The sequence below is a fragment of the Polypterus senegalus genome, chromosome 1, assembly GCF_016835505.1.
Source record: "Polypterus senegalus isolate Bchr_013 chromosome 1, ASM1683550v1, whole genome shotgun sequence".
NCBI lineage: Eukaryota > Metazoa > Chordata > Cladistia > Polypteriformes > Polypteridae > Polypterus > Polypterus senegalus.
In genome coordinates, this window is record NC_053154.1 from 170,652,159 (window position 1) to 170,678,413 (window position 26,255).

The 26,255-nt window shown below is 38.4% G+C and overlaps 1 protein-coding gene across 5 annotated transcripts in view; it reads right to left on the reverse strand.

The window, feature by feature from the left end:
* The window catches only part of zgc:162872 (BAR_ACAPs and ArfGap_ACAP domain-containing protein), a 213,872-nt gene that overhangs the window by 139,566 nt on the left and 48,051 nt on the right, over positions 1-26,255 (reverse strand). For all 5 annotated transcript variants that reach the window (XR_005634861.1, XM_039762779.1, XM_039762770.1 and 2 more), the window contains 3 exons: positions 18,712-18,831; positions 16,798-16,879; positions 5,803-5,966 (listed from right to left, as the gene is read on the reverse strand). Coding sequence is in view for 4 of the 5 variants with exons in the window: in XM_039762779.1 (XP_039618713.1) it covers positions 5,803-5,966; positions 16,798-16,879; positions 18,712-18,831 (366 nt within the window). In the remaining variant the exon portion in view is untranslated. The remainder of the gene's footprint in view (positions 1-5,802; positions 5,967-16,797; positions 16,880-18,711; positions 18,832-26,255) is intronic.

Here is a 26,255-nt window from a genome sequence, read left to right on the forward strand (position 1 = left end):
TGTGCGTCCCCTCCTTTACCTGCATGTGCTCTGTGCGTGTGGGAGTATCTTATCTCTCGCCATCATGCCATGGCGCTGGCGCCCCAGTCTGAGCACGCACTCGTCTCACAGAAGCTGTGATCAAATCAGCAAGCGACGACAGAATCAGCTTCTATTTGGTGCAATAGTTTGTAGAGGCATTCTGCCACTGCTGCAAGCAGACAATCACTTACTCTCTAGCACCTGAGGGGAGGGAGGAGGGGGCTGCCGTCCCACCCAAGCAGCATGGCCAACTGTCTGAAAAAGAGAGACATGCTGCCTCAACATAATCTTTTATCTGTTTTTGAGCTGGAAAACCAGACTATTACAATACCCCTCATAGTGCTTTTTCCTATATTGAACTAAAAGAAGCAATGAAGAATAATGAAAAGGATAATAACTCTGCCCATTATTAGTATTATTATTCTTACGTTTGTCTGTAACTTTCAGTGTTGCTGATTTTTACCATACAAAAACAGGCAAAAGAAAGAGGTGTAGCATGTGTAATTTCCAGCTACAGGAAAAAGTTCAGATTTCCACTGTGAAAGAAAAAAATAATGCTTAACCATTCCAAGTTTTGTTAGGTAAATACGAAGCTGGTATCAGAAACCTAAAGAAATGGAAGAGTGTGGGGTGGGGGGGACATTCTGAGGATAGTGAAGGAACAGACATGATTGTTTACCAGCTCTGGCAACTACATCAGTACGTTTACTTTAAGACTTACAGTACCGAAAGGCAAACATCAGTTTCCTACTGATGCAGTTGCAAAGTCATATTTGTGCAGTCTTTCTAAGAAATGCATGCTTCTGCTTCCTATGCTGTGATATACAGTGGATTCAGAAAGTATTTTGTTCCCTTTTCTTTCAGCACACTTTATGGTATTGTAGATTTAATTTTACATGGATACATTTGACATTTTTGCCTATCAATCTACACTCAAGAACCCATAATGACAAAGTAAAAACATGTTTTTAGAAAGGTTTACAAATTTATTCAAAGTCAAAAACTGAAATCTCTCATTCATATAAGTATTTATACCCTTAATTCAGTACTTTGTAGAAGCCCCTTTAGCAACAATTACAGCTTTGAGTCTTCTTGGGTAAGTCTCTACAAGCTTTGCACACCTGGATTTGGACAGTTTAGCCCGTTCTTCATGATAGATCCTCTAAAACTCTGTTAGATTGGATGTGTAGGGTCTGTAAACTGCCACCTTCAGGTCTCTTCACATTTGATTTATGAGGTTTAAGTCTGGGCACTGGCTGGGCCACACAAGAACAGTCAGAGATTTGTCCCAAAGCCACTCCAGTGTAGTCTTGGCTGTGTGCTTTGGGTCATTGTTGTGCAGAAAGACTGAGGTTGTATGCACAGTGAAGCAGGTTTTCTTCAAGGACCTCTCTATATTCGGCTGCACTCATCATCCTTCCCACAATTCTGACCTGTCTCTCTGTCTCTGCTGCTGAGAAGCTTCCACACAGCATGATGCTATCACCACCATGCTTCACCACAGAGATATTAGGTGGGCAGTGCCTTGTCTTCACCAGACATAGTGGTTGCAATTCTACTCAAAGTGTTCAGTTTTTGTCTAATCAAGAGTAGAGAATCATTTTCCTCATGCTATCCAAGTCTTTATATATAATTACAGTACCGTGGCTGTCCGTTTGCCTGCCCAGGATTTTAAATCACCTAAAGCTCGCAAACTGTTTGATCTATTGACTTTATATTTGGTACAAAAAAACTACGTGGCGTCTACTATCCACTTTCGGGATGATGATTGACCTCCAAGGTTATTCCTCTTTTTATTTTATTTTATTGTAGAATCAACTCTCGGCAGTGGCCAGCAGGGAGGCCATTCGGCGCATGCGTATGGGCACTGTTCTCATCCCTATCACCTTTGCTGTCACTTCCTGTACCTCTTCACATCTCAAAATCATTCTTGAGGCAGATTGAAGACTAAAGTGCCAGTTTAAGTGAAAAATTAAAGAAAACGTACTAAGTAATTGCAACACAAACACTGATTTAATCAGTTTTAACGTGAAAAGATGCCGCCAAAAGAAGAGAAGAAGCGGACCGCTAGGATGGAGAAAAGAAGAGTTGCTCAGGAAACAGCAAGCGCATCAACCCCTGAGCAAATGAATGGTAACAGAGAAAGAGGAGGAAAACTAGGAAGGCTCAAGTCAAGTGTAGCCCCGTTACTGGTAATAATTATAATGCAATTAATTCTTTACATTTAAATAGCACTTTTCTCACTACTCTAAGCACAAAAGAGTGGAGAGGCACTTCAGCCACTACCAATGTGCAGCATCCACCTGGATAATGTCACAGCTGCCATTTTGTGCCCTGTACGTTCCCCAAAAATTATGATTAGGGGGCCAGAATGACTAGGCCATGAAGGGCAATTTAACCAGGACACTGGGATACACCCTGCTCTTTACGAAGGATGCCTGAGGATCATTTATTGACCACACAGATCTGAAGGATGGCACCATTTTTTCAGCACTGTGTCCCTGTTACTGAACTGGGGCATTAGGATCCACATGCAAACCATAGGTAGGCCAACCATGTTGGCTTCTCCCACAACTATTCCACTTTTCCTAAATTGTCTCCTATCCAAGTATTGGCTGGGCCCAAACATTCTTAGCCTCAGGTGGATTGCCTGTTCTGAAATGCAAGTGGCGTGGCTGCTTTAAACTGTCCAATGCCATTTATTCATGAGTGGCTTCTATCTAGCAATTCTACTGCTGCTGAGATGGTTTTCCTTCCTACAGGTTCTCTCAAGGCCCTTCTTGACCGGTTACTTAAGTTTGGCTGTGTGGCACACAATAGAAGAGTCCTGGTGGCATAAAACTTCTTCCATTTCACATTTACTGAGGCCACTGTGCTCCTGGGAATACTCAAAGCTTTAGAAATGGCTTTAGACCTTTTTCCTGATCTGTGATTCACTCTGATTTGACCGTGGAGGTCTACTCTACAGAGAGCTCCTTGGACTTCACATGGCGTGGGCTTTTGTCCCGAGAATCAGTGTGAATTGTGGACCTTCTAGACACAGGTTTCTAAACAACATGCATTCAAATTCAGTTGCCACACGTGGTCCCCAATCCTGTTCTTGACACATCTCACGGAGAACGAAAGCAAACTGGATGCACCGGACCACAATTTGTAGTGCCACAGCTAAGAGTTTGAATAATAACAGAAATAAGAGATTACAAATGTAGATTTTAATACAATTCTAAACCTTTAAAAAAAGTTTTTACTTTGTCATTTTGGACTATTGAGTATACAGTAGATTGATAAGCAACAATGGCAAATGTATCCATTTTAAAATAAATGTACAACATGAAGAATAAGGGTCTGAATACTTTCTGAATCCACAGGATATATTTTTTGCAAATACCCCAACAAAGCTACTACTTTAATAAGCCTTCATTTAGAAAATGTTGCCAATATCACCACCGCATCCTTGATAAGCACATAGCTGACAGGCTGACTGCAAGAGGGTACGTGAGCTGTGGTAAGGGGGGCATCGGCAAGGCTCCTAAAATCTTGTTCCACTGTAGAGTGGGGACGTGGTGCATGTTGGTCAGGCAGACAAGAAAACCTTTTACTGTGCTCAGTACACGTAAATCGACTTGGAATTAATAATTTTAAGGTTTTGCCAAGCATCAATGTACCATGGATGTCACACAGTAATGGACTGAAAACAATCCTGAAACTAGAGCTGTATGCAGAGTTACATTGCCAAATAAGGCGATAATAATTAAAACGAGATTTGGGTGCAGTTCAGCTCAGATCACAAAGGTATGACTGCTTTGCCAGTGTCAGATCAAATCTGCACCCGACTGTCAGCTTTTAACACAATATGTAAAGGAGTGTCATTTTACTAAACACCTGTAAAAACACTTTAAGATTTAAACATAAATCTGCATTTCTAGTGTGTGTTTGGCTCAGACTTTGAAAATGACTTAAAGCACAATGGCTACGCTGGCTATTTACATTTGCACAAGCAGACTGACTGATCTTCAGGCCGTGCGGTGTCCTTTCTGATGAAATGAAGTGATAAGCCAGTCTTTCAGCTAACTCTGGACCCAAGTCTCCATACTTTAGGGATCCCATGCCACAAGTGGAATGAAGGTATGGTTCTCATTTGTTAACTTCAAACAGTCTGGATCCAATTCCAGCTCCCCAAGCCAACCAGCAACCCAGCATCGAGTCACTTTGACTTGGAGGAGTTTCGGCTGCCTCACCTTCAAGTGTGACTCAGCAGTCACAACTCCCTTCTTGCCAATTAAGAATGAAACCAGTACGGTGACAAAAGCCAAGGAATGAGCCAATCCCAAAGGGCTGCCACTTTGCCAAGTACACGTGCAGTTTCCTGGAGCAGATCAATCCCCTGGTAAGCATCTTTAAGTCCACCACTTATTGATTCATGAGCAGGCTAGTCTTGCAGTCACTCATCTGGTTTTGTTTTTTGACTCGTGGCTCAGAAAACAGGAGGTCAATATATCGTGTATCTGGCAACCTTTGCTGTTCTACAAATTTGACAACCCAGTAAGTTTCCTTAGAGCTCCCTTCTCCTTTTGTGCTACAGCATCCATATACAATGTTGACTTCTGTACAGCTTCTTCAGGGTACCAGCCTCTTTCTCTACTTTAATGCTCACCATCAACCCACTGCACCACTCCTACTGGGGTGTAACACACAGAATCTTAGCCAAAACCTGAAAAGATGACAGGCAGCTGAGTGAAAAGCACAAATGAGACCGATTCTATGGGGAGCCAGTCAGCACCGAGGGAATGCATGCCCACTGTCATGTCTGGGCATCTATATAGATAGCCACCATGTCCTGGACATGCAGCCAAGCAGGCTGAATCTAATCTTGAGATCAGGGACTGCAAGGCCTCTGACTGAGCACAGATCAGGTTGTTAGTGTCCTGAAGCTTGCGGCGCCAAAGGCCCCATTATCTGTGCAGGGAATCTGCCGGCACTCTCTAACAGAGACAAAGCTCCGCACATTTACCTTCCTTGACAGCCTGTGGGGGTGAGCTGGGTGGAATGTATCCTCTGGGATACATTCCTCAGTTCTGCTTTCAGCTCACATTTGCTCATGGTGGACAGAAGGCAGAAGCACAAGTGGCCTCTCCCGTCACTGCCACCGGTATCCCAGAAAAACATGACAGACGGCTCAGCTGCCTGAAGAACTTGGCTTATTCAGAGCCAAAAAAAAAAAAAAAAAATGATGTCATTATATTTAAAACTTTCAGATTTTTTATAACTGTATCCTCTCCTGGCATTTTTTTTTTCAAATGCTATATGCTAACAATGTCAACCTTTTTTTTCCTTTCTGTATGAAAACCTCACATCATTTGTAAATCCAGAGCTGGTGATTACCATACAGAAGTCCTAAATACACAGATAAATAGACACTCAAATAGCATATATAACCTAAAGTAAGGCAGAGAGCTTGCCAAAATTCCAGATTTTATTTGAAACGCTAAAGTTCATATAATTGTTCATTCTGTTGAGGTTAACTGTTTAGTATTAGTTCAGGTATTTAATACATGATTATAAAAGATGGGCAGAAAACAAGACCAAAAGTGGTATTTACCTGTGCCCACCTCCCTCACTGGCTCCAGGCCCTCTGGTGTGGCATCTGCTCGAAGGTGGTGAAGTCAGCTTCGAATGTCACTGGCACAGTATTATCAGTTATGGCAAACAGTACCAGACCATCAGCACTTGCAAAACTAGACTGAAGAAGAGACTTTAGCCTTAGCTTATAAAGATACTTACCAGCCACTTGTACCAAAGACTGCTTGAGGGGACCCGTTGTTGAGGCAGCAACATGTTTCTCGTCTTCTGTTGAATTTCATGTTCTGTGCTGTGTATTGTCTCCTGCTGCTATTACACCATTGCCAGTACTTCGTGGGTGACGAGCAAGTTTGAATCTCATTGTACTAGAAACAATGAAAACAAAATGTATAATTAAATCATAAAATCACAGGTGACTATAATGTCAGTTTTGACATCAGCCACTCCTTTGGTCAAGTGTCTACCACACATTGCTTCAACATAATAATATCATGAAATATCATATACGACCTCCTCTGAAAAAATACATAAAAAGCACTATGGCACCTAATGGGGCACAAAGGACAACTTTCACGTTGTCACAGTCTTGCAACTTGAAATAAATATTTGCCGAAATGAATAAACTGGTATTTAAAGTATACCTGGCAGTCAGGATTGTCGGCTAGATAAAATCAGGAATGACCGAACTCTTAATAAACTCACGATTTGAAGTTTTAGCAATAAGTACTTACCGTATGTACTCGCGTTTAAGTTCTCCTGCGGATAAGTCGAGCTTGATTTTACCTTTTAATTTCCGGTATTTTATGATGTTGGTTGTAGAAGTCGAATGTGGACAACTCACGTTATTGGTCCAAGAGATTATGATATGCTAACACCCACCTGAGAGAATAACCATAAAGCACACTGCCTTTTATATGTATCGTGCCTACATGACCACACGGTAATACCCGAACTATTCCAAAGCTCCGTTTGCACCGATTTGTGTCTTTTGTATCTCATGACCTCATACACCTTTATCCTAGCAGCATTCCTTATCTATGATAGAGTGTTCGATCAGAAGAAAATATGAAGCTGGTTTTAAATTAAAAGTCGTTGAAGTGGCGAAAGAAATCGGTAACTGCGCTGTTGCAACAAAATAAAATGTGTCTGAGAAACTGATGTGAGATTAGAGGAAGCAAGAAGATGTAAAAAAAATAAATAAAGTGTCATAATTTTGAACGGGCGTATAAGTCGGGGTCTGATTTTATGATGGAATTTTCGGGCTTCAAGACCCAACTTATACCCGAGTATATACGGTAATCATCTTGTACATGTCAAGTGCTTACAAATTCAATTCACGTAGCACTTTACTAGTCCTATTTAACAGGCAACAAATTCTTTGGTAGTTGTGGTCAATGTTTCTCAAGCTTTTGTTGTCATGACCCACTTTTTCCAATGTTTCTTTGTGACCGAACAAGGGGGGTGGGCTCCCAGTCTGTGAATCAAGCACAACCATCGGAGATTTGTGTCAGAATGGTCGAGGCAGCTACCCACTGTGGCTTACTACCACTAGTAGTATCGGCAGCCCACAATCAGTGGCTGAGAAACGCAGTTTTTGGGGATTGTAGTTCGGAGATCCAAGATACTGTATACAGTTATACTACAAAAAATCTATTCTAGGCTCACTTTTGTTTTCAATCTATGTGCTCAGATTATAATAAAAACCAACATGAGCCACTATAGCTATGTAGATGACATGCAGCTTTACTTATCTGTAGCACCTGATGACCCAGTAACTCTGGGCCTTGTGATTGAACATCTTATGTGTACTTCAGAATGGGTGAATAGTCATTTCCTGAAGCTAAATGAGGAAGAAAAAAATCTTAGTGGTTGGCATAAATGAAAATAGTGAAGGTGTCAGAAATAAACTTGATTCCTTAGCATTAAAAGTCAAAGTGTGGGTAAAGAATTTATGTGTAATCATGGACTCCAATCTAAACTTTAACTCACCGATTAGCCAGATTACTAAGACTGCATGTTTCCATTTCCATTTATACTCTTTTAACATTGCAAAATGCTGAGAAAACAATTCATGCTTTTGTTTTCTGTTGGTTAGATTACTGTAACGCACACCTAACTGGTCTACCTAAGAAAAACATCAATCGGTTGCAAATAGTTCAAAATACAGCAGTAAGAATCTCAGTCAGAAAAAAAAAGATCTGAGCACATCTAACCAGCTTTAGTATCATTATTATGGGTTCTGTATGTACTTTAAAGTTGACTTTAAAACATTAATTGTATATACAGTAAAGCTTTAAATATTCTTGCTCCTTCATATGTTTTGGAGTGCCTGCCCCCCCACACTCCAAGTCATTATGTTAGATTTTCTAGTAGTGGTCAGCTTATTATTTCAAGCTCTAAGCATAAAAGTAGTGGTGAGGTGGCCATTTACTGTTATGCACCAAAAATAATTTACAAATAGAGATAAACCATGCTAACACCAAGGATCATTTAAAAAAAAAAAACCTGATTTGTTTTAAAATTGGGCTTTTTTGTAGCTACATTTTAGTTCTACTTCTAATAAACTATACATGAATAAATTGAAACTCTTCAGGGATGTGCAGTCTTTTCTAATCTCTACTTTCTTATCTCTGTAGTGGTATTTTGCACCACCCCAACCTGTGGCACTGTGCAGCCTTCTGTGATGTTAGAATGAAAGCGAATACCCCAACTGTCAGCAAAACCCACTGCAGTGAATCCACTGGGACAGAGCCCAGAAACAATGAAAAATTAGAACAGTCAAGACAAGAACAGGCCATTCAGCCCAACAAAGCACGCCAGTCCTATCCACTTATTTCTTCCAAAAAAGCATCAGGTCCTGTTTGGAAAGTCCCCAAGATCTTACTGGCTACCACACTACTTGGTAGTTTACTCGTTCTCTGTGTAAAGTAAAACTTCCTAATGTTTGTGAGAAATTTACCCTTAACAAGTTTCCAACTGTGTCCCCGTGTTCTTGATGAACTCATTTTAAAATAACAGTCTCGATCCACTGTACTAATTCCCTTCAGAATTTTAAACACTTCAATTATGTCACCTCCTAATCTTCTTTTGCTTAGTTGCTTGGATCTGCCCTGTCATCGTTTTTATATAATGGGATGATATTTGCTATTTTCTAGTGCTTCAGCATCTCTCCAGTGTGCAGTGACTTCCTAAAAATATGCGTCAAGGGTTTATATATGTGCTCACTAGCCTCCTTAAGAACTCGAGGATAAATATTATCTGGTTCTGGTGATTTGTTTGATTTCATCTTATTTAATCTGAGCAGCACTTCTCCCTTTACAATTTCCAAATCTCTCAGTACCTCCTTAGTAGTCGCGTTTACCTCTAGGAGGTTATTCACTTGCTCACTTGTGAAGTTTAGAGTGTCCGCCATTTCACTGTTTGTATCTTTTAATTCCCCTTTACTATTCCTGATGAACTTGACCTCCTCCTTGACTGTTCTTTTACTACTAAAATACTGAAAGAATCTCTTAGGGTCTTCTTTCGCCTTATCTGCTATATTCCTCTCCCACTTTTAGCCTCCCCGATATCCTTCTTAATGGTTGCCTTCATGTTCTCATATGCTCTATGATTCACTTTGCAGTCATTAGTCTTATATACAATACAAAGCAGTTTTTTATTTTTTGCAGCTTCTTTTTTTAAATCTTTATTAAATTTAGGTATGTATCTGTCCTGCATTACATGTAAAACATTTTTAAACCTGTTCCACTGCTCCTCAACTGTCTCCACACTTGAAAGCTTATCGCAGTCTATCCTACTTAAAATGTGCCTACCAAAATTCAACTTAACAATTTTAGTCTTTGCATCTGCACTCTTACAGAATACTGAGAATTGTATTATATTATGGTCACTTGATCCTAGTGGTTCAATCGCCTCTACACCCTCAATTCTATCCTGACTATTACAAAATACTAAATCTAGACAGGCTGCACCCCATGTTGGTGCTTTAACATGCTGTGTTAAAAAAGTCACCGATTACTTCTAAAAACTTTTGCGCTCCTCCATCTGCAATTTTATCCCAGTTAATATTCGGATAACTAAAAGACCCCCATGACTATATCACCTCCCTGTAAACTTGCCTTTTTTATATTACTAAAAAGATATGTGTTGAAATTACTGTCCGAGTTCGGGGGTCTCTAACACACTCCTAAAATAAGGCCCCTTCCACTAATGCTGTCCGGGTGAAGCCACGTTTCCTCACTAAGATGGGGCTCATTGTCCAACTGAAGAGGACTTGCATTTAAATTCTGTTTGGAATAAACAGCAACTCGACCTCCTTTTCTGTTGTCTATCCTCCCTAAAAAAATGTGCATCCCTCTATGTTATACTCATCCCTATCTTTGTTATTTAGCCAGGTTTCCGTTATTGCTATATCATCATAATTATGCTCTGCTACATACAACTCCAACTCACTTACCTTATTTTTGATACTTCTAGCTTTAAGGCAAGCTATTCTTAATGTGTTACTCCTTCTACATTTAAATGTTGGCTAGAATTTACATTACTACGCATTTTTATTTCTACACTGTTGTTTGTACTCCATGTATAGACCTAAACCTGGTCTGTCCTAAACTCCGTTCACCCCCATTCCCTAGTTTAAACAATCCTTGACTAGCCTACTCATACACCTCCCCAATACATTGGTGCCCTTCCAGTTCAGATGTAACCCGTCACAGTGGAACAGGTCCCTTTTGTTCCAAAAGGAGTCCCAATGCCACATAAAACTATACCCTTCTACCCTGCACCAAGATTTGAGCCACACGGTAAGCCTTCTAATCTCTTCAGTCTTACCTGGACTGGTGCGTGGCCCAAGCAGAACTTCAGAGAAGACTACCTTGTCAGTTCTGCTCCTTAGCTTGGTGCCTAACTCTATGAATTTGGATTACAGAACTGACAGACTACCCTTGTGTACGCCATTTGTTCCAACATGGACAATGACAAATGGATCCACCTCACTCTGGCCAAGAGCCTATCCACCCTTCCAGGGAGGTCCCCCACCTGTGCACCCAAAAGGCAACACACTGTGTGAGACTTGCTCTCTCTGGAGCACACCTGTGCTTCAATCCCCCCCAATGATTGAGTCAACAAATAACACTACCTCTCTCTATCTGGGAAGTGGTTTTGAGGTGGGCAGTTGGGGCTTCTCATACCTGCCTATCACATCAGAATCATCAGAGACACCATCCAGCTCGGCAAGGAAGCGATAACGGTTTGACACTTCTAATTCGGGGGTTGATGCCCCCAGACAGTGTGCACCCTTTACCCTACGCCTTGTAACCATGACCCATCTATTTCTACCTGTCTGGTGTGGAATCTTCTCCCGCGCCACCTTGGGGGTGTGCACACTCTCTCTCCAAAGGACACCTGGGCCAGGTCTGCCAATTGTCTATTACAACACAGGTCAGCCAACTCCTCCTCCAGTTCAGCGACCCTACGCTCAAAGTGCTGGATCAGTCGGCATCTCCTGCAGATGTAGCCCTCACAGACAACTGGCTCCTCCAAGCCATCATCTAAAAAGTCCAACATCCAACAAGACTTGCATTGCACTGGCCTCATTATTAAAATTTGATTTAGGATTAGTAAAACTGCCTTAACTTTTTTTTTCTTAAAATTAAAATGATTTAACTTCAATGGTAACACTAAGATGTGCAATATCTATTTTACACCTTTTCCTCTTAAGCTCCTGTACTGTATATAAGTTGTTTATTTTTTTTTTTTTTTGATAAGGGTAAAACTGCAGTAGACACTTCATTGCTCTTTCTATTAACTGAATTGTCACTTTACAACAAGGACAGCAGCCAACAAAACACACAAATAAAACAAAGAAACCACTTTTAATGACCAGATACAGAAACAATTACAAAAAAAACAAAAAAAAAAACAAAAAAACAAAAACAAAAAAAAACCACCAACAACAAAACATTGTTCAATTGCAGTTCAAGGCCTGGTGTCCTGTAGGATTCAGTCCAGCTGAGATGCTACTTGAAGAAATTCTGGAGCAGAAAACAAGACTTTGGGGATTTCAGTCTTGTTAGTGCTGAATGGCAACAAGAACAACTGTGACATTGTCGGCACATCCTCGGCGAACAGCTTCATTTGCCAAACGATGACACGCACTCTCACACTGAATGTCCTGCAGGGTCTTCCCTTCTTTCAGCTCCAAGGTCTGATCCTGACATCAATAAAAACAGGGTGTTAGCAATTAAAAATGGAGATAAAAACTACACCAACTCTTCTGGGAATCCATCAACTACTTTCCTGAAACACCAATCTACAGTCTACTCAGGCAAAAGTAGAATTTTAGGTGAAGTTTTTCAATAAAGAGAAGAGTAGGAAAGGAAACCAGTCTGGAGGAATATCTAAAATATCATGGTTTATTTTTCTTAAAGTGGTAAATGGCAGTGAGTTACAGGATTCCTCGATTATTCGTTGCAATATCTTGCATCTTCCACTTGGACAGAGGCAGTGGTGCTGTAAGAATCATGTTTTTGGACTTCTCTAGCGCCTTCAACACCATCCAACCTCTGCTCCTTAGAGACAAGCTGACTGAGATGGGAGTAGACTCGCACCTGGTGGCATGGATCATGGACTATCTTACAGACAGACCTCAATATGTGCGTCTTGGGAACTGCATGTCTGACATTGTGATCAGCAACACAGGAGCGCCACAGGGGACTGTACTTTCTCCGGTCCTGTTCAGCCAATATACATCAGACTTCCAATATGACTTGGAGTCCTGCCACGTGCAAACGTTCGCTGATGACACTGCTAATGTGGGCTGCATCAGGAGTGGGCAGGAGGAGGAGTACATGAAGCTAATCAAAGACTTTGTTAAATGGTGCGACTCAAACCACTTACACCTTAACACCAGCAAGACCAAGGAGCTACTGGTGGATTTTACGAGGTCCAGGCCCCTCATGGACCCTGTGATCATCAGAGGTGACTGTGTGCAGAGGGTGCAGACCAAGGTTATTATAGTTAACGAAAACTAAAATCAAAACTGAAACTATTATTAAAAAAACATTTTCGTAAACTGAAATAAAATAATTAACAAAACCGAAATGAAAAACTAAAACTAAACAAAACTATTAAAGTAGCTGGAAAAACTAACTGAAATAAAATAATAATTTACTAAAATATTTGTAGTTTTCGTTTTTGAATGAATATTCTTGCCGTTAGTCTTTAACCCTTTTAAGTTTCAACTCTAAAACAGAAAGTCATCCACCACGAGCCGCCCGCATATATTCATCCAGTGAACGGCAGCTGGTGAAGGAGGGCGGCAGTTCACACAGCATTTGCGGTGACAGAGCAAACTGAGTGCGGGTGCATAAAGCATGTGAAACAGAAAGTGATTTGCGTGCCGCCTTTCTTTGTGTATCAAGATGTAATTCAAATGGCTGAAATCAGAATGTGCTGGTCAATAAAACGTTTACCATAGAAAAATCACAAGTGAGTAACGTTTCAGTTTATTTCTCAGGTGTCTGCTATTTGTTGACAGCAATTCACCTGCCACTTAGCACAGGAGAAATCGTTTTACTTTCTCATATATGAAGTATACAGAAAGTATAGTAATCATGAAAAAATTCGACCTCGATATTTTGATGAATCTTGACGTTATAGACTAACCAGTGTCCAACAATACTGTTTTTTGGAATTGCGTGTGTGCGCGTCTCTGTGCGTGTGTAAACACGTTAACTCAAAACGTAGATAGATGGATGAAATTCGGCATGTGGTTGTTACACCACAATTGTAGATCTGTATTAACTTTTGGGCCAAATCCATCACCCAGAAGTGGTACTTTATCTGAACACATACTCAATTTTTTTTATTTATACAGCTGCAGAGTCCGATTTATTCAACTTTACTTTTTTAATAATTGTTCAATATATTATTAATTTGATTTGTTGTTGATGGTAATGTACATAATATTGAAATATAATCATTGTCTTGCAGTTTACTCCTCAAATATCCATCCCCATATCTGAGTATACAAGAAAGTCGAGGGAGAGCACTCCGGATTTTAAAAATAAAGCGGCGATCGAGACTGACTAGGTCATCATACAAGATCAGCATATTGTTACTGACCAATCACTTTTGCTTTAAAAACATTGTTTAACAACGAAGCGATACAAAGGTAGAGAGTCTGACAAGTAATGAAAAACTACTAGTGGGTTTTTGTATTTATTCCATATTTATTAATTTATCTTTTTTAGTTCATATTCCCAACTCAGAATCCCTAATATTGTGAAAGTAATCCATTAGCAGAATATTTTAAAATATTTGTCTCCCTTTTTTCAATGTTTTTCTCTCTCTCCCAAAATAGATAGTTGAAATATCATATTCTTTTTGTTTTTAACATCAGCCTTATCATATATATTGCATACCAGGGATTTTTCCTGCCTTGCGGTAGGCTCCAGGTTTTCTGAAATCCCTCGGGATAAATACGTTTTGATAAAGTATATATTGTTCCTAATATCAGACGCTGTCTCTGTTGTTTTATGCCTGTCCATACTCTTATTACCTGCTCTTGCCCTGCTCATTATGGGTTTACTGTTCTTATGGTGGGCTATTCAAGACTCACCACACCTAACCTTGACACTACATGCTTGTTGTTCTTTGTTTCCCTCAATACAGCTAGGTGGGGTCTGCACACTGATTCAAGTCTAAGAGCCTTGTTCTTCCTAAGCCCGTGTGATTTTCATGACAAAATATTTTAAAAATGATAAAACTGTCTAAAATTGTTCATATTCAGTGTCTAGTTTTGATTATGCTTGTTTTTATCAGACAAAAATAAAGCCAGATAATAAACCAGGCAGTATAGTAAGCTTCCACTAACATTAAACTCATATCCAAATCTGTTAAGTGTACAGTTTTGTCTGATTGTGACACAAATCTAACTCCGTAGGCGCTCCATGCCATAATTACTAAAACTAAAACTGAAACTAATATATATAAAAATAAAATAGAAATGTCTTTGTGAAATAAAAACTAAACTAAAACTAAAAATACATGATGAAGGAAAACTAAAACTAAACTGAATTTCCAAGTAAGGTCAGAAAAAATATAGAAATAAAAACTAACATAAAAAGGCAAAACTATAATAACCTTGGTGCAGACCTATAAATATCTGGGAGTGCAGCTAGATGACAAATTGGACTGGACTGCCAATACTGATGCTCTATGTAAGAAAGGTCAGAGCAGACTATACTTTCTTAAAAGGTTGGCATCCTTCAACATCTGCAATAAGCTGCTGTAGATGTTCTACCAGACGGTTGTTGCAAGTGCCCTCTTCTACGCGGTGGTGTGCTGGGGAGGCAGCATAAAGATGAAAGATGCCTGACGCCTGGACAAACTTGTTAAGAAGGCAGGCTCTATTGTAGGAGTAAAGTTGGACAGTTTAACATCTGTGGCAGAGCGACGGGCACTAAGCAAACTCCTGTCAATCATGAAGAATCCACTGCATCCACTGAACAGTGTCATCTCCAGGCAGAGGAGTAGCTTCAGTGACAGACTTTTGTCACTGTCTTGCTGCACTGACAGACTGAGGAGATCGTTCCTCCCCCACACTAAGCGACTCTTCAATTCCATCCGGGGAGTAAATGCAAAAACTACTCAAAGTTATTGTCTGTTTTTACATGCATTTTTATTACTATTTAATTTAATATTGTTTTTTGTATCAGTATACTGCTGCTGGATTATGTGAATTTTCCTCCTTCAGTTTAGAGTAGTAGTTTTCAGTAGTAATCTCCTTTATAATGAGATAGCCTAACACCTTCAGTCATACATCATTGTACCCAATAAGACATGAAGCAGAATTTCGCTGTACTCCGTACCTGTAACAAACTTACACATCATTTAACACTAGGTGAAAAAAAAAAATTATACTCTGAAACCAATTTTTATCCTCAGATTAATTAATATTTGTCAAATGACTAAAGCAGGGAAGATGTATAGAATATGGACACACCATGCTGTCATTTATGAGTTACATAAAAATAAATTGGACTATAGTGGGCTGAAACTGAATGGACTGGCTTGGGCTTTAATGGCATTACCACAGTCATTCTAAAACAGATTCAGATGCTGCACTAATGATACATTATGCTGATTTGCATTGTTTTATTATTCATTAATGTTTCACTTTTAGTTGCACATAACACAACCCCCAGTCGAACTCTGCATACTCTTTCAGGACTTGCCATTTACGCCAGTATTGGTCCTTAGAACACATTGCCCAAATACTGGGCTTTAAGCAGTCTTTAGAATTACTATTTAATACTCCAATCTCTCTGGCTTTGGTAACAACAGTCAAGTCAACTGGTACAACCAAGTAGCCAGCATCCTCTTTATATTTACACTGAACACCTTCTGATATGAAATGCCATACCTCGGTTCACAGGAGAATGACAAAATGAAATCTATACATACTCAATTAAAATTAAATAAAGATAAATTTATCACAGACTGTTTTTAAAATGGGAAAAATACATCCAAAAATAACAAATAAAATGAATACAACAGAAATGATGTATATCACAGGTAACACATTTCACATGAGACTGCAACACACTCTGTTTCACCAACATACATTTTTGTAAACCGAGTGGGCTGATTGAAAGCAAATCATCTTGGATCAGAATCTCACTGTTACAGACTTATAAAAACCAAAAGTAATTCTGGAAATATCAGTGTCAGCACAAAGCAATTTTTACCCTCAACATAATTTGAAAAAATAAATTGCACAAGAAATCCACACAACTTTGGCAATGCTCCTCTACGTCATATGACTAGGTTTTTAATCTCACTCTCTTTCTTCTTGAACTTTCAGCCACCTTTGCAACCCACAAATTGCTGCTGCAATAGAACCAATCTATACAAATTCTCCTTGGCAAATTTAGGAAACTTTTTCAGAGACCACTTGTTTATCTTACTTTAAACTAATATTCTAAAGGCGGCCCTCTTTCACCCCATAAGTCAGTTTTGCCTTTTTCCCTTTTTGTTTTGCAAAGCTTTGTATTTAGCTGAAAAGCACTAGTTTTGGTTCTTTATGGACCGCCATTTATATTTCACAGAATGGCACAACACATTGGATAAACATTTGAGAGTTAACTTGCATAACTAACTAATTACTGCAACCCGTTTTTCATTACCACTGACCTCAAGAGTGTCCAGAACAAAGCTGACTGCCTCCTCTGGACTGAATACCTTGAAGAGACCATCACAGGCAAGGATGAAGAACCTAACCGGGCATTAAAAGAGACAACATAACTTAAAGTACAGCAAGACCACTTACCTCTCAGCTATCTTACAAACCAAACAAGAAATGCTTTTCAGAAAGCAAAATTCTCTTTGATCTCCCAAAATAACAGTAAATACTAAGTAAAATCACCTTACAAACGAAATAAGGCAAGGATTGCAGGGCAGATATACATATTATGCGTGATCATAAAGAACAGAAATAGAATGAGTTGAACTATCTGACTGCATGTTCATGAAAACTGCCCCACACTCATTCCATTCTGAAGCTCATTTAAAAGACCTGTTACATGCATGAGTTAGTTTCAGAGATTTACAGCTGTAGAGTTAATTTAAGTGTGCTCCTGTGACTGCTGGTAATGTAGTTTGACAATTATAATGACTCAACACAACTAAACAAAACAGGTTTGATTTTGCCTTAAAACATGTCTGTTACAGCCTGCAACCAATGAGGACTTATCCTGAAGTAAAAAGCATAGAGTGCAAATACAAGTAATAAGGAACATGGGTGTTTGGACAGCACAAATAGGAAAGAGCCTCATCACTATGATGTCTTACATTCATATTACCAGGACAAAAGGAAAAAGTATAGCCTTGATTGCAGCTGAACGCACCATACACAGAAAGCCTCTGTACAACATCAAAATTGTCAAGTAGCATGTTAATTGGCTGTCAGCAAGGAGTCTGCGATACTTTGGAAAGTTCAAACAGTGCTGGAATGTCCTCAACAGAATCTTGTGATTTGTCATCCCTTGCGATTCCCAATTGTGTAATTGGACATTCGCAAGTTAGTGACATTCGTGTTTGACACGTCCAACAGCCATACATCATGTAATGTGCTGCTGGATTAACTGAACTCAGAGGCAATTAAAGTGGTCTTTCTGCTTTGCACACTTATTAAGGACATGATTTGTTTTCAAAGTTTTTGGTTTGGAGCTGGTAAAAATGACATAACTGGTTCCTAAATGCTGCTTCTGTTTCCATATCTCAAGACAATATATTTTAAGGAAACCCTGGCAACATCCAAACCCCAAAACCAACTCCTACATTAGTTTTTACTTCTTTCCAAAGCCTCTTGACTGATGTAACACATTTATTCACACTTACTATCAGCTCTGCAGCATTTATAAAGAACCTTATTGATGTGATAGCTACAAAAATGCTTTCCTCAATATTTAACTAAAAATTTTCTTCAACTGTTTCTTTGTGTTGCTGCCACAGACGTCAAAGAATACAAGTCTGATTCCCACCCAGGCAGTGTATAAAGTTTGCACATTCTCCCTTTGTTTGCCTGTGTCTTACCAAAAACTGGTATTTTAAACCAAAAGCAAGCACCATTCAATCCATACCTCTTTCTTACTTTGTGTTTCTCAGTATCGCTTTACCAGCCTGTACTTGTGTTAGAAACATTTTTTTTTTTTTTTTTTTTTAAAACAAGTGTTTATTTACAGGAAAGGTGCTATAAAAAATATGCAATAAGGAAAGATAAGGGGGGTGTTATAGCATTAGGACTTGACTGACTGGGAGAAAATAAGAAAAAAACACAAAAAAAAAAACACTTTTGAATATTTCCCAAATCCAAATTCTTGGTTTCTTCCTCTGGATTAGATGCATAGACCTGAAGAATGTCTTTGAACACATTCACTGCTCTTATTTTTCTGAGAAGCATATGGAGTAAGAAATATATGACTAGCATTTTGAAAAACAACAATGACCCTTTATTGGAATAAGCAGTTTCAAAAGCTGAACACATGCTCAATAAATCATTACCAAATACCTCTGTATACAACAAAATGATGTTAACATTTTTTTTACCTGTCATTTGGAGTAATCTGACAGCGGCGTACATCAGGAGTACAGATCACACCACAGCGCTTAAACTGACCATCCCCTAGTGAACGTGAGACCTCTAGTACACCCAGTACTCTGCCGTCTCTGTAAAGTGAAAAGATGAGTAAGAACAGAATGAGTTTCACAAAAGTTCTAATTAAAAAAATTAGGAAAGACTTAGTTAATTTATATTTACTAACTTGTCCTTTTTACCCTAAAGAAATGAAGTCCTTTTTACTCTAAAGAAATGAACATATACCATAATCCCTAAACCTGAGGTTCTTCGCATTTATGAATGCAAGAATTCTGATATAGTGGTACAATATAATGCAGGTGGATTCTGTAATTCAGTATATTATACATAAACAAATAAACAAAATGAATATGTTTTTCTAATACATGTTAAACAAATTAACTAGTCTAGTTTACTTTGCAAATGCCCTGTAGGGCACTGGTCATAAACTCTGGTCCTGGAGGGCCACAGTGGCTGAAGGTTTTCATTCTAAACCTTTTCTTAATAGTGACCTGTTTTTGCTGCTAATTAACTTCTTTTGAATTAATTTTAACTGACTTGTTCTTGAAGATTCAGACCACTCAATTGTTTCTTTTTCCTTAGTTAGCAGTCAAACAATAATGAGATATAAAATGAGCCACAACATGACCAGCAAACTGTGCCCATCACACAATATTTGAAAATAAAGATGAAAGTCTTAGGAATGCAGATCTGCTCGGGTCCACAAGAGAGTTTAACAGTGCTCTTAGAAAAGAGATGCACATGTATGCCATTGCACAATGACAGCAGCAACAAGCCATGGAATTAAAGAACAGGTTTAATTAACAAGAATCAGCTCCTAACTAAGCAATTGGTTGGAGTTTGAGACCTTGACTTAGTTGGTCTTCAGTTGGCTCACTCACTTCACATTTCATTTCTGTTTGGGTGCCATTTAAGGAACGAAATGAAGCAATTTAGAGGAACAATGAAGAAATTCAGGGGAACAAATCTTAAAACACAAGTCAATTAAAGTGAAAGGAAAAGGAATTAATTAGCAGCCAAAATTGGTCACCAATTAAGAAAAGGGTTAGAATAGAAAACCTGCAGCCATTATGGCCATCCAGGACAGGGGTTTGAGATTCCTGCTGTAGGGGAATTATTACTGAGAAAATGACTCTCCAAGAGTGTCTAGTTTGAAGTATCTTGCACTCATACAAATGTTTAGTTCTAATATCTACCCATTATGAGGACTGTTTTAACCCAAATGGGAGAATGAGCAATGGGCCTGCTTTTCATATTAAATAAGCTAAAATAAGCAAAACTAGAATATGTAAGGCACTGGAATGATTTCATACTTTTCACTGAAGCATCCAATTTCTTTTCATCGAAATAAGCCATCAACTTCAGAAAGCAAAGTTGCATTCCATAAATGGGGCATCAGTTTATGTGAAGACCAGCACCTACCCATGCTTTTTAGTATTTTTGGTATTTAGTACACTGTATTAATCCCCCAGGGGAAGTCACCTTTTTCGCATGACCTTTTGGGGTCAGAGCTCAGGGTCAGCGATTGTACAGTGCCACTGGTAGCAGGCCAATGAAACAGACTGTACAGATAACCGAATTAAAGTGGCTCAGACAATGGAAAGAAGAATGGATTTTTACAACATGGAAAGAAAGTAAATTATACAGAATACCCATATGAAAGTGCATCAATATGTTTGTTCATCTTGTAATAATAATGGGGTGCAAAAGGATCCCCCAACTCTCAATCAGCAAACAGAAAAAAAATCCCTCACCATACTTATATTTTTTTGCTGTGTAATATTCATATGAAATGTAACATAATAAAACAGTACATTCTCATATCCATTTAATTCAGTTTAGCATCATGCGGGACCAGTGTGCATCCCGGCCCATTCACACACAACCCAGTTAAGGGGTCAACATAAAATCTCAAAACAATTTAACAAGTGCACACTTGGGAAAACGAAAACCCAGGGAAGAAAAGACAAGAATGTGGAACAACTCCACATGGACGACAAGCAGACTCAGGATTAGGACCAAGGACACTGGAATCAAGGAGTCAGTGGTGCTAACTGCTACACCACCCACTGAGGTGAAATGTCCTTTATAAAACATGAATTTGAGTTACCAAATAACCTAAACACATACCTTAGGAATTACAATAGAGGCTGAATACCAGGAGAAAAACCCACACAGACACAAGGAGAACGTGTAAAGTTCATAAAGATTGTGACTGGGCTGGTCTTCAAACCCAGTACTATGAAGCAGCAATAAGATAATGCCTGCAACTCTAAACTGGATTTAGCAGATTAGAAATGAAGAGCTGGATAGGTAAATGGTTAAACTATCGGATGGGCTGTTATCCCACCAAGATTTGGGTCATGCGTTTTAAACCTGGTAGTAAAAACATTCATGAACTCTCAGTGACAATGCCAAGGAGATAGTACATACAGAAAATGGATGGACAGATCTTTAATATTACAGCTTCTTTTTTGTTTTAATTATTGCATGTCATTTATGCTGGACTCTGCAAACAGATAAAACCCTTATTAGAAACATTCTATAAACCAGAGTCAATATTACATCCTGGCTCTCAGCCTGCCCCAAAGACGCGCACAAGGCTTAGCCAGACTCTCTGCAGCTCCAATACTCATTCTTTCATCACTCCCACACAGAGGAATGTACTTATGAAAACAAAAACACACTCCTAATTGTTTATGTGCACAGACAGGAATCGCACATTTTGAGTAGCTGCCATTTAGCACCTAATTTAGCTTAATTGCGCTGATGTGCTTTGCAAGTGAAAGCCACAGTGATGAGCTGCTGTGAAAACAAGGAGACGGGTGATAGCAGGGGGAGGGGGCTGTAGCTAAACTCTGCTCGTCTCCCTTGTAATTGTGTGGAATCGGCTGGATGTCTCCTGTCTAATTGCCTGAGTGCAGGCGGTTTCCGCGGCTCAGCAGAATGAAGCTTCTATTGCCATTTTTTTGGGTTTCTTGTCATTTTTGATGTCAATCTGGAGGCTGAGTGAAGCAAAAAGCTGACAGCCAGGCCCCCACCACTCAAGACTAGCTCTAACAGGTACGACACAAAGAGACAATTTTTTTTTTCTCTCTCAAAACACTTAAATAGGATTTTGGAGAAACAGATTTCTCCTGTGGCTGACAGAAAAAGAACGCCCCTAGAATTAACAACTATCAGTTAAAGATGTTAAATTCAGCAAGATAGCAACTCCCAAAACTCTCAGAATATAGATTATAAAGTAGCAATTCCATTTACTTTTTGTTAATGCTTAGAAGTCCTTTTCTTATTTTTTATTAAACAAAGACATTTACTCAGATTAAATCAATATTTAATTTTGTTCAAGCTGAATTTCCACACAAACTATACACCACTACAAACTGAGACTGATAGTTGCTTTCTTTTTATATGAGAGAATGTCAACATCACACAATATACTATTGTTAATATAATAATCAAAATTACAGAACTCAGAAGACAAACAAAGCATAGAGTGTTCAATTTATTATATTCATCTATCACTCAATATTAATTCACTGTACAATCAATGAAGACAAAGCTATTAAAAGTAGGTAGGGACATACCAATGGGTAAAGTATGATTTCAAATAAAATGAGAATTGACAAGACTACTAACTTAAGAATTGGTGAATTTGGCAGAACCACTGGCATGAGTGCAGCAGAAGCAGCAATGTTGCTGGTGTTTTTTAAAGGACAGTGAAATTGGTGTATTGGTAATCTATCAGTCCAAAAAAAAAAACTTCCCTGAAAACAGAGTTCTGTGTTCAGAAACTGAAGATGCTAAAGGAGGATGAAATGACATGTGCTTCTCACTTCTTCAATATGCCCATGTACACATTTAGTTTTTCAATGGGTTAATACTTCATTCCCAAGGAAGGGGAAGTACTGGAATGGTTTCAAGAACAAGACAGCGAAATCAACTTAAAGCAGTGGCCTCATCAGATCTTATTACAGTATATCATCTGCAAAGTCCAAAAATGGATACAACTGGATACAACAATTGTAAATGCATCTACTGCATATTGAACGCTTTGCAGTGTTCATGCCACAATGAATTCAAGCTATCCTGACAAGAAATTCTGAAGCAGTTTTATTTCAGGTAGTTGTGCTGAATAAAGTGTATATATATATATATATATATATATATATATATATATATAAATGCAAATAGGCTACTACATGCTGTGTTAGGGTTAAATAAAGCACAGTGTGCCTATTTATGTTTGACTGTTAAGATTCTGTGAACTATTTGAAAGAAAACAAGCATTACAAACACCCCATTAACTGACTATATTACAAAAATAAGATCGTGCAAAATGAAATATACCACACCACAGAAAGCTATACAGTCATTGTCAATTACCTGACAAACTCCAATCAAAAAATATTCATATAAATTGGTATTCTCAAAATTATTTATTTACAAGGACTGACACAAATGTTCTACATGTAGTCAAGCTGAACTTAATCTGGCACATTTGACATTTTTCACTTTAAGCAAGATAAAAGAGTACTTGATAATTTTTCATAATTATGTAGGGAATTAGTACATTAGATATCACATATTGCTTTAAAATAACATCTTCAGCTAGAAAAAGGGAGCACGGGTGATACATTTTTGTTCACACAGATAACTACAAATATGTGAAGCAACTTACCAAGTAGTGTAGTAGATTGGAATATTTTGGAGACCTTCAAGACTCAATGATATATTTTGCACAATGTAGGTGAACAATATACTGACAAACTATACCGGGCTGAATGGCCTGTTCTTTTTCAAAATTTTCTTGCGCACTTGGACTTTATGGGTAGTTTTGGAATCATAAGTACAAAGTAGTAATGACACTAAAACTTTCTTCTTATGTTTTGAGATCCTATTAAAATGTCACTGGTGCATTTGGAATCAAAACATGCTTTATGCTCCATCATCAAGCTGTACTGTGTTGATTGCTCTTTGTATGGTCACACAATACTGCCGTTATCTCACACAGTGATAGTCTTTTGCTTGATAAAATATACATCTGCTAATTGTTATTTATCAGATAGTTCTGCTTAAGTGAAAAGGCTAACATGTTACTTGTACATATGACCACTCTTATTTTTGCACCTCACTGTCTTTCAGTGATGCTGGACCCTATGGCAATGCACTTTGTTATAGGGTGTCTTTTGCTATGTATCAGTTTTCTCTTTAAAGTAGAGGGCTTCTCAAACCTCTGGTTGAAAGCTGCATCCTAAGCAACAACGGGGTCTGCAAGAGAGCAGAAATCAGGAACAGATATCCCAGCCGTAGTAGTCATAGTGCAAAACATTTAGATATACAGAGTTGTGAAGTACAGAGGTATTTACTGTTGATTTTCTCATAATGCCTAAGTACAGTCTTTTGGGTGATAACTAATGCATAGGCCTGGGTCGCTTTCCAAATCAAGAAGACTTGCCAAACATTCTATGGGATACAAGCAAGATGATATATTACCTTGATAAACACCAATCTTATCAAGTAGAAAAAACAACTTAAGTTTGCAGTTAGGGGTCTCATTTATTTATTTAAGGAATTTCAATTTAGATAAGGTTAATATAAAATGTGAAGAACAGATATCAAGCTTACAGGTATTTACCTCAAATAAGAAATATGATTTGTGGTGCTAAATAAAAGATTACAATGCCAGCTTGTTCTGAAAATGAACCCAATAACAGATAAAGAAAAGGCAGAAAATTAAAATTGCCACTATTTTAAAAAAAGAATATTGGTTTAGCCAATTTGCTTAGAACTGAACCAGTAAGTCAGATATGTAATGTCAATCTGTATTCTGACTGACAAAGTGACTCTAATCTTAAAACTGTATCTTCGTTTAACATTGCTGCATCTTCAAACCTAACATCACTTTACCATAAAAGGTGCACCAACCACAATTCACTCTCATTTTTAATTATGTAGACGCAAGTGTCCAACATTGCTAAAATGAAAAAGAAGACTACAGTTAGCAGAAAAATGCATGAGAGCAAAGAAAACTCTTTCACTGTATAAGAATCCTTTTTGGTGAGCCTGCCTGAGGCCAAGCAGTGCTCTCTTTTTAATCATCATGATGCTGAATGGCTAAGTCACAATAAATAAACGGAAGATGCCTGAAGACTCCCTTTTCTCATAATTGCTTATGCAGATAACGATGACAGCAGAAGGGGGGGGGGTTTATAGAGACAGAAACCACAAAACTGTCAGGTACTTTGGTGAGAGGTTTAAAGACACTGGAGAGACTCTCTAATACAATTTGCAGACAAAAAGAAAATAAGCTGTCATCATTATATTTGTTCAGACTGGTGCAATTTACATTGTTCATGCACATATCTCCTTCATGACACTAGTACGTTGTTTGTGCTCTCTTCATCTGAAAATGCACAAAAAAAATCAGTCATCACATTTGGTTTTTAAAACATCATAGTGCTTTTTTTTTTTTTTTACTTTGTACTATTGCCATTTTGATGTTTTTTTCAGACAACCCCAGTTTGTATTGTTTTGTCTCAGATTTGTATCAGGCAGATACAGAAAAAAGACCTGGGTGGCTGCAAAATATCACCACCACCGCAGTTCCTGCCAATCCCCATGCTCTGTGATAATGTCGAGGAGTTTGGGATGGTTTCCATTCATATTCTAAACCTAAAATTCAACTATTGTATTACAACTTTCTCTCAACAAAAAAGGGCTAAAGGCAGGGCCAAGTCCAGACAGGATGCCAGTGTATACAGTTGTGCTTGAAAGTTTGTGAACCCTTTTGAATTTTCTACATTTCTGCATAAATATGACCTAAAACATCACCAGATTTCCACTCAAGTCCTAAAAGCAGATAAAGAGAAACCGGTTAAACAAATGAGACAAAAAATTATACTTGGTCATTTATTTATTAAGGAAAATGATCAAATATTACATATTTGTGAGTAAAGCACAAGCACAACTGTAGCAGATCATGCTGTAACAACACAAAACATTTTACTTTGGAACTTGCCAATTGCCATGAAGAGCACATCACCCTGAATGAAACTGGAAACTACAGTACTCTGGTAAACATGCTGCAAACATAAGGTGAAAATGCTAACTCCCCATGTATAGTTTCCAAGGAAGGATACGAAACCAAACACCTACAGTGCAAGTAGGTTCAACTGTTGCCTTTTAACACTGTGGGTCTCTTCTGGGATTACAACGTTTCCAGTTTAACAACTTTATGTGTATCTGTGTAGTATAGCCTATGATAGGGTGACATCCACCTTTTCTAGGGCTGGTTCTTGCTATGGCATTGAGGGGCAGATCCCATTTCCACCAAAAGAATGAAGGTATAATAATATGAATGGGTGACTGATTTATTCTTTAAATTTGGCTGCAAAGCTCCATCATCATATGGTGAGGATACGCCAAAAGCTGAAGAGTAAATATATTTCAATGAATAGAAAATGCACTTTCTACTTTTTTTTTTAAACCGGTT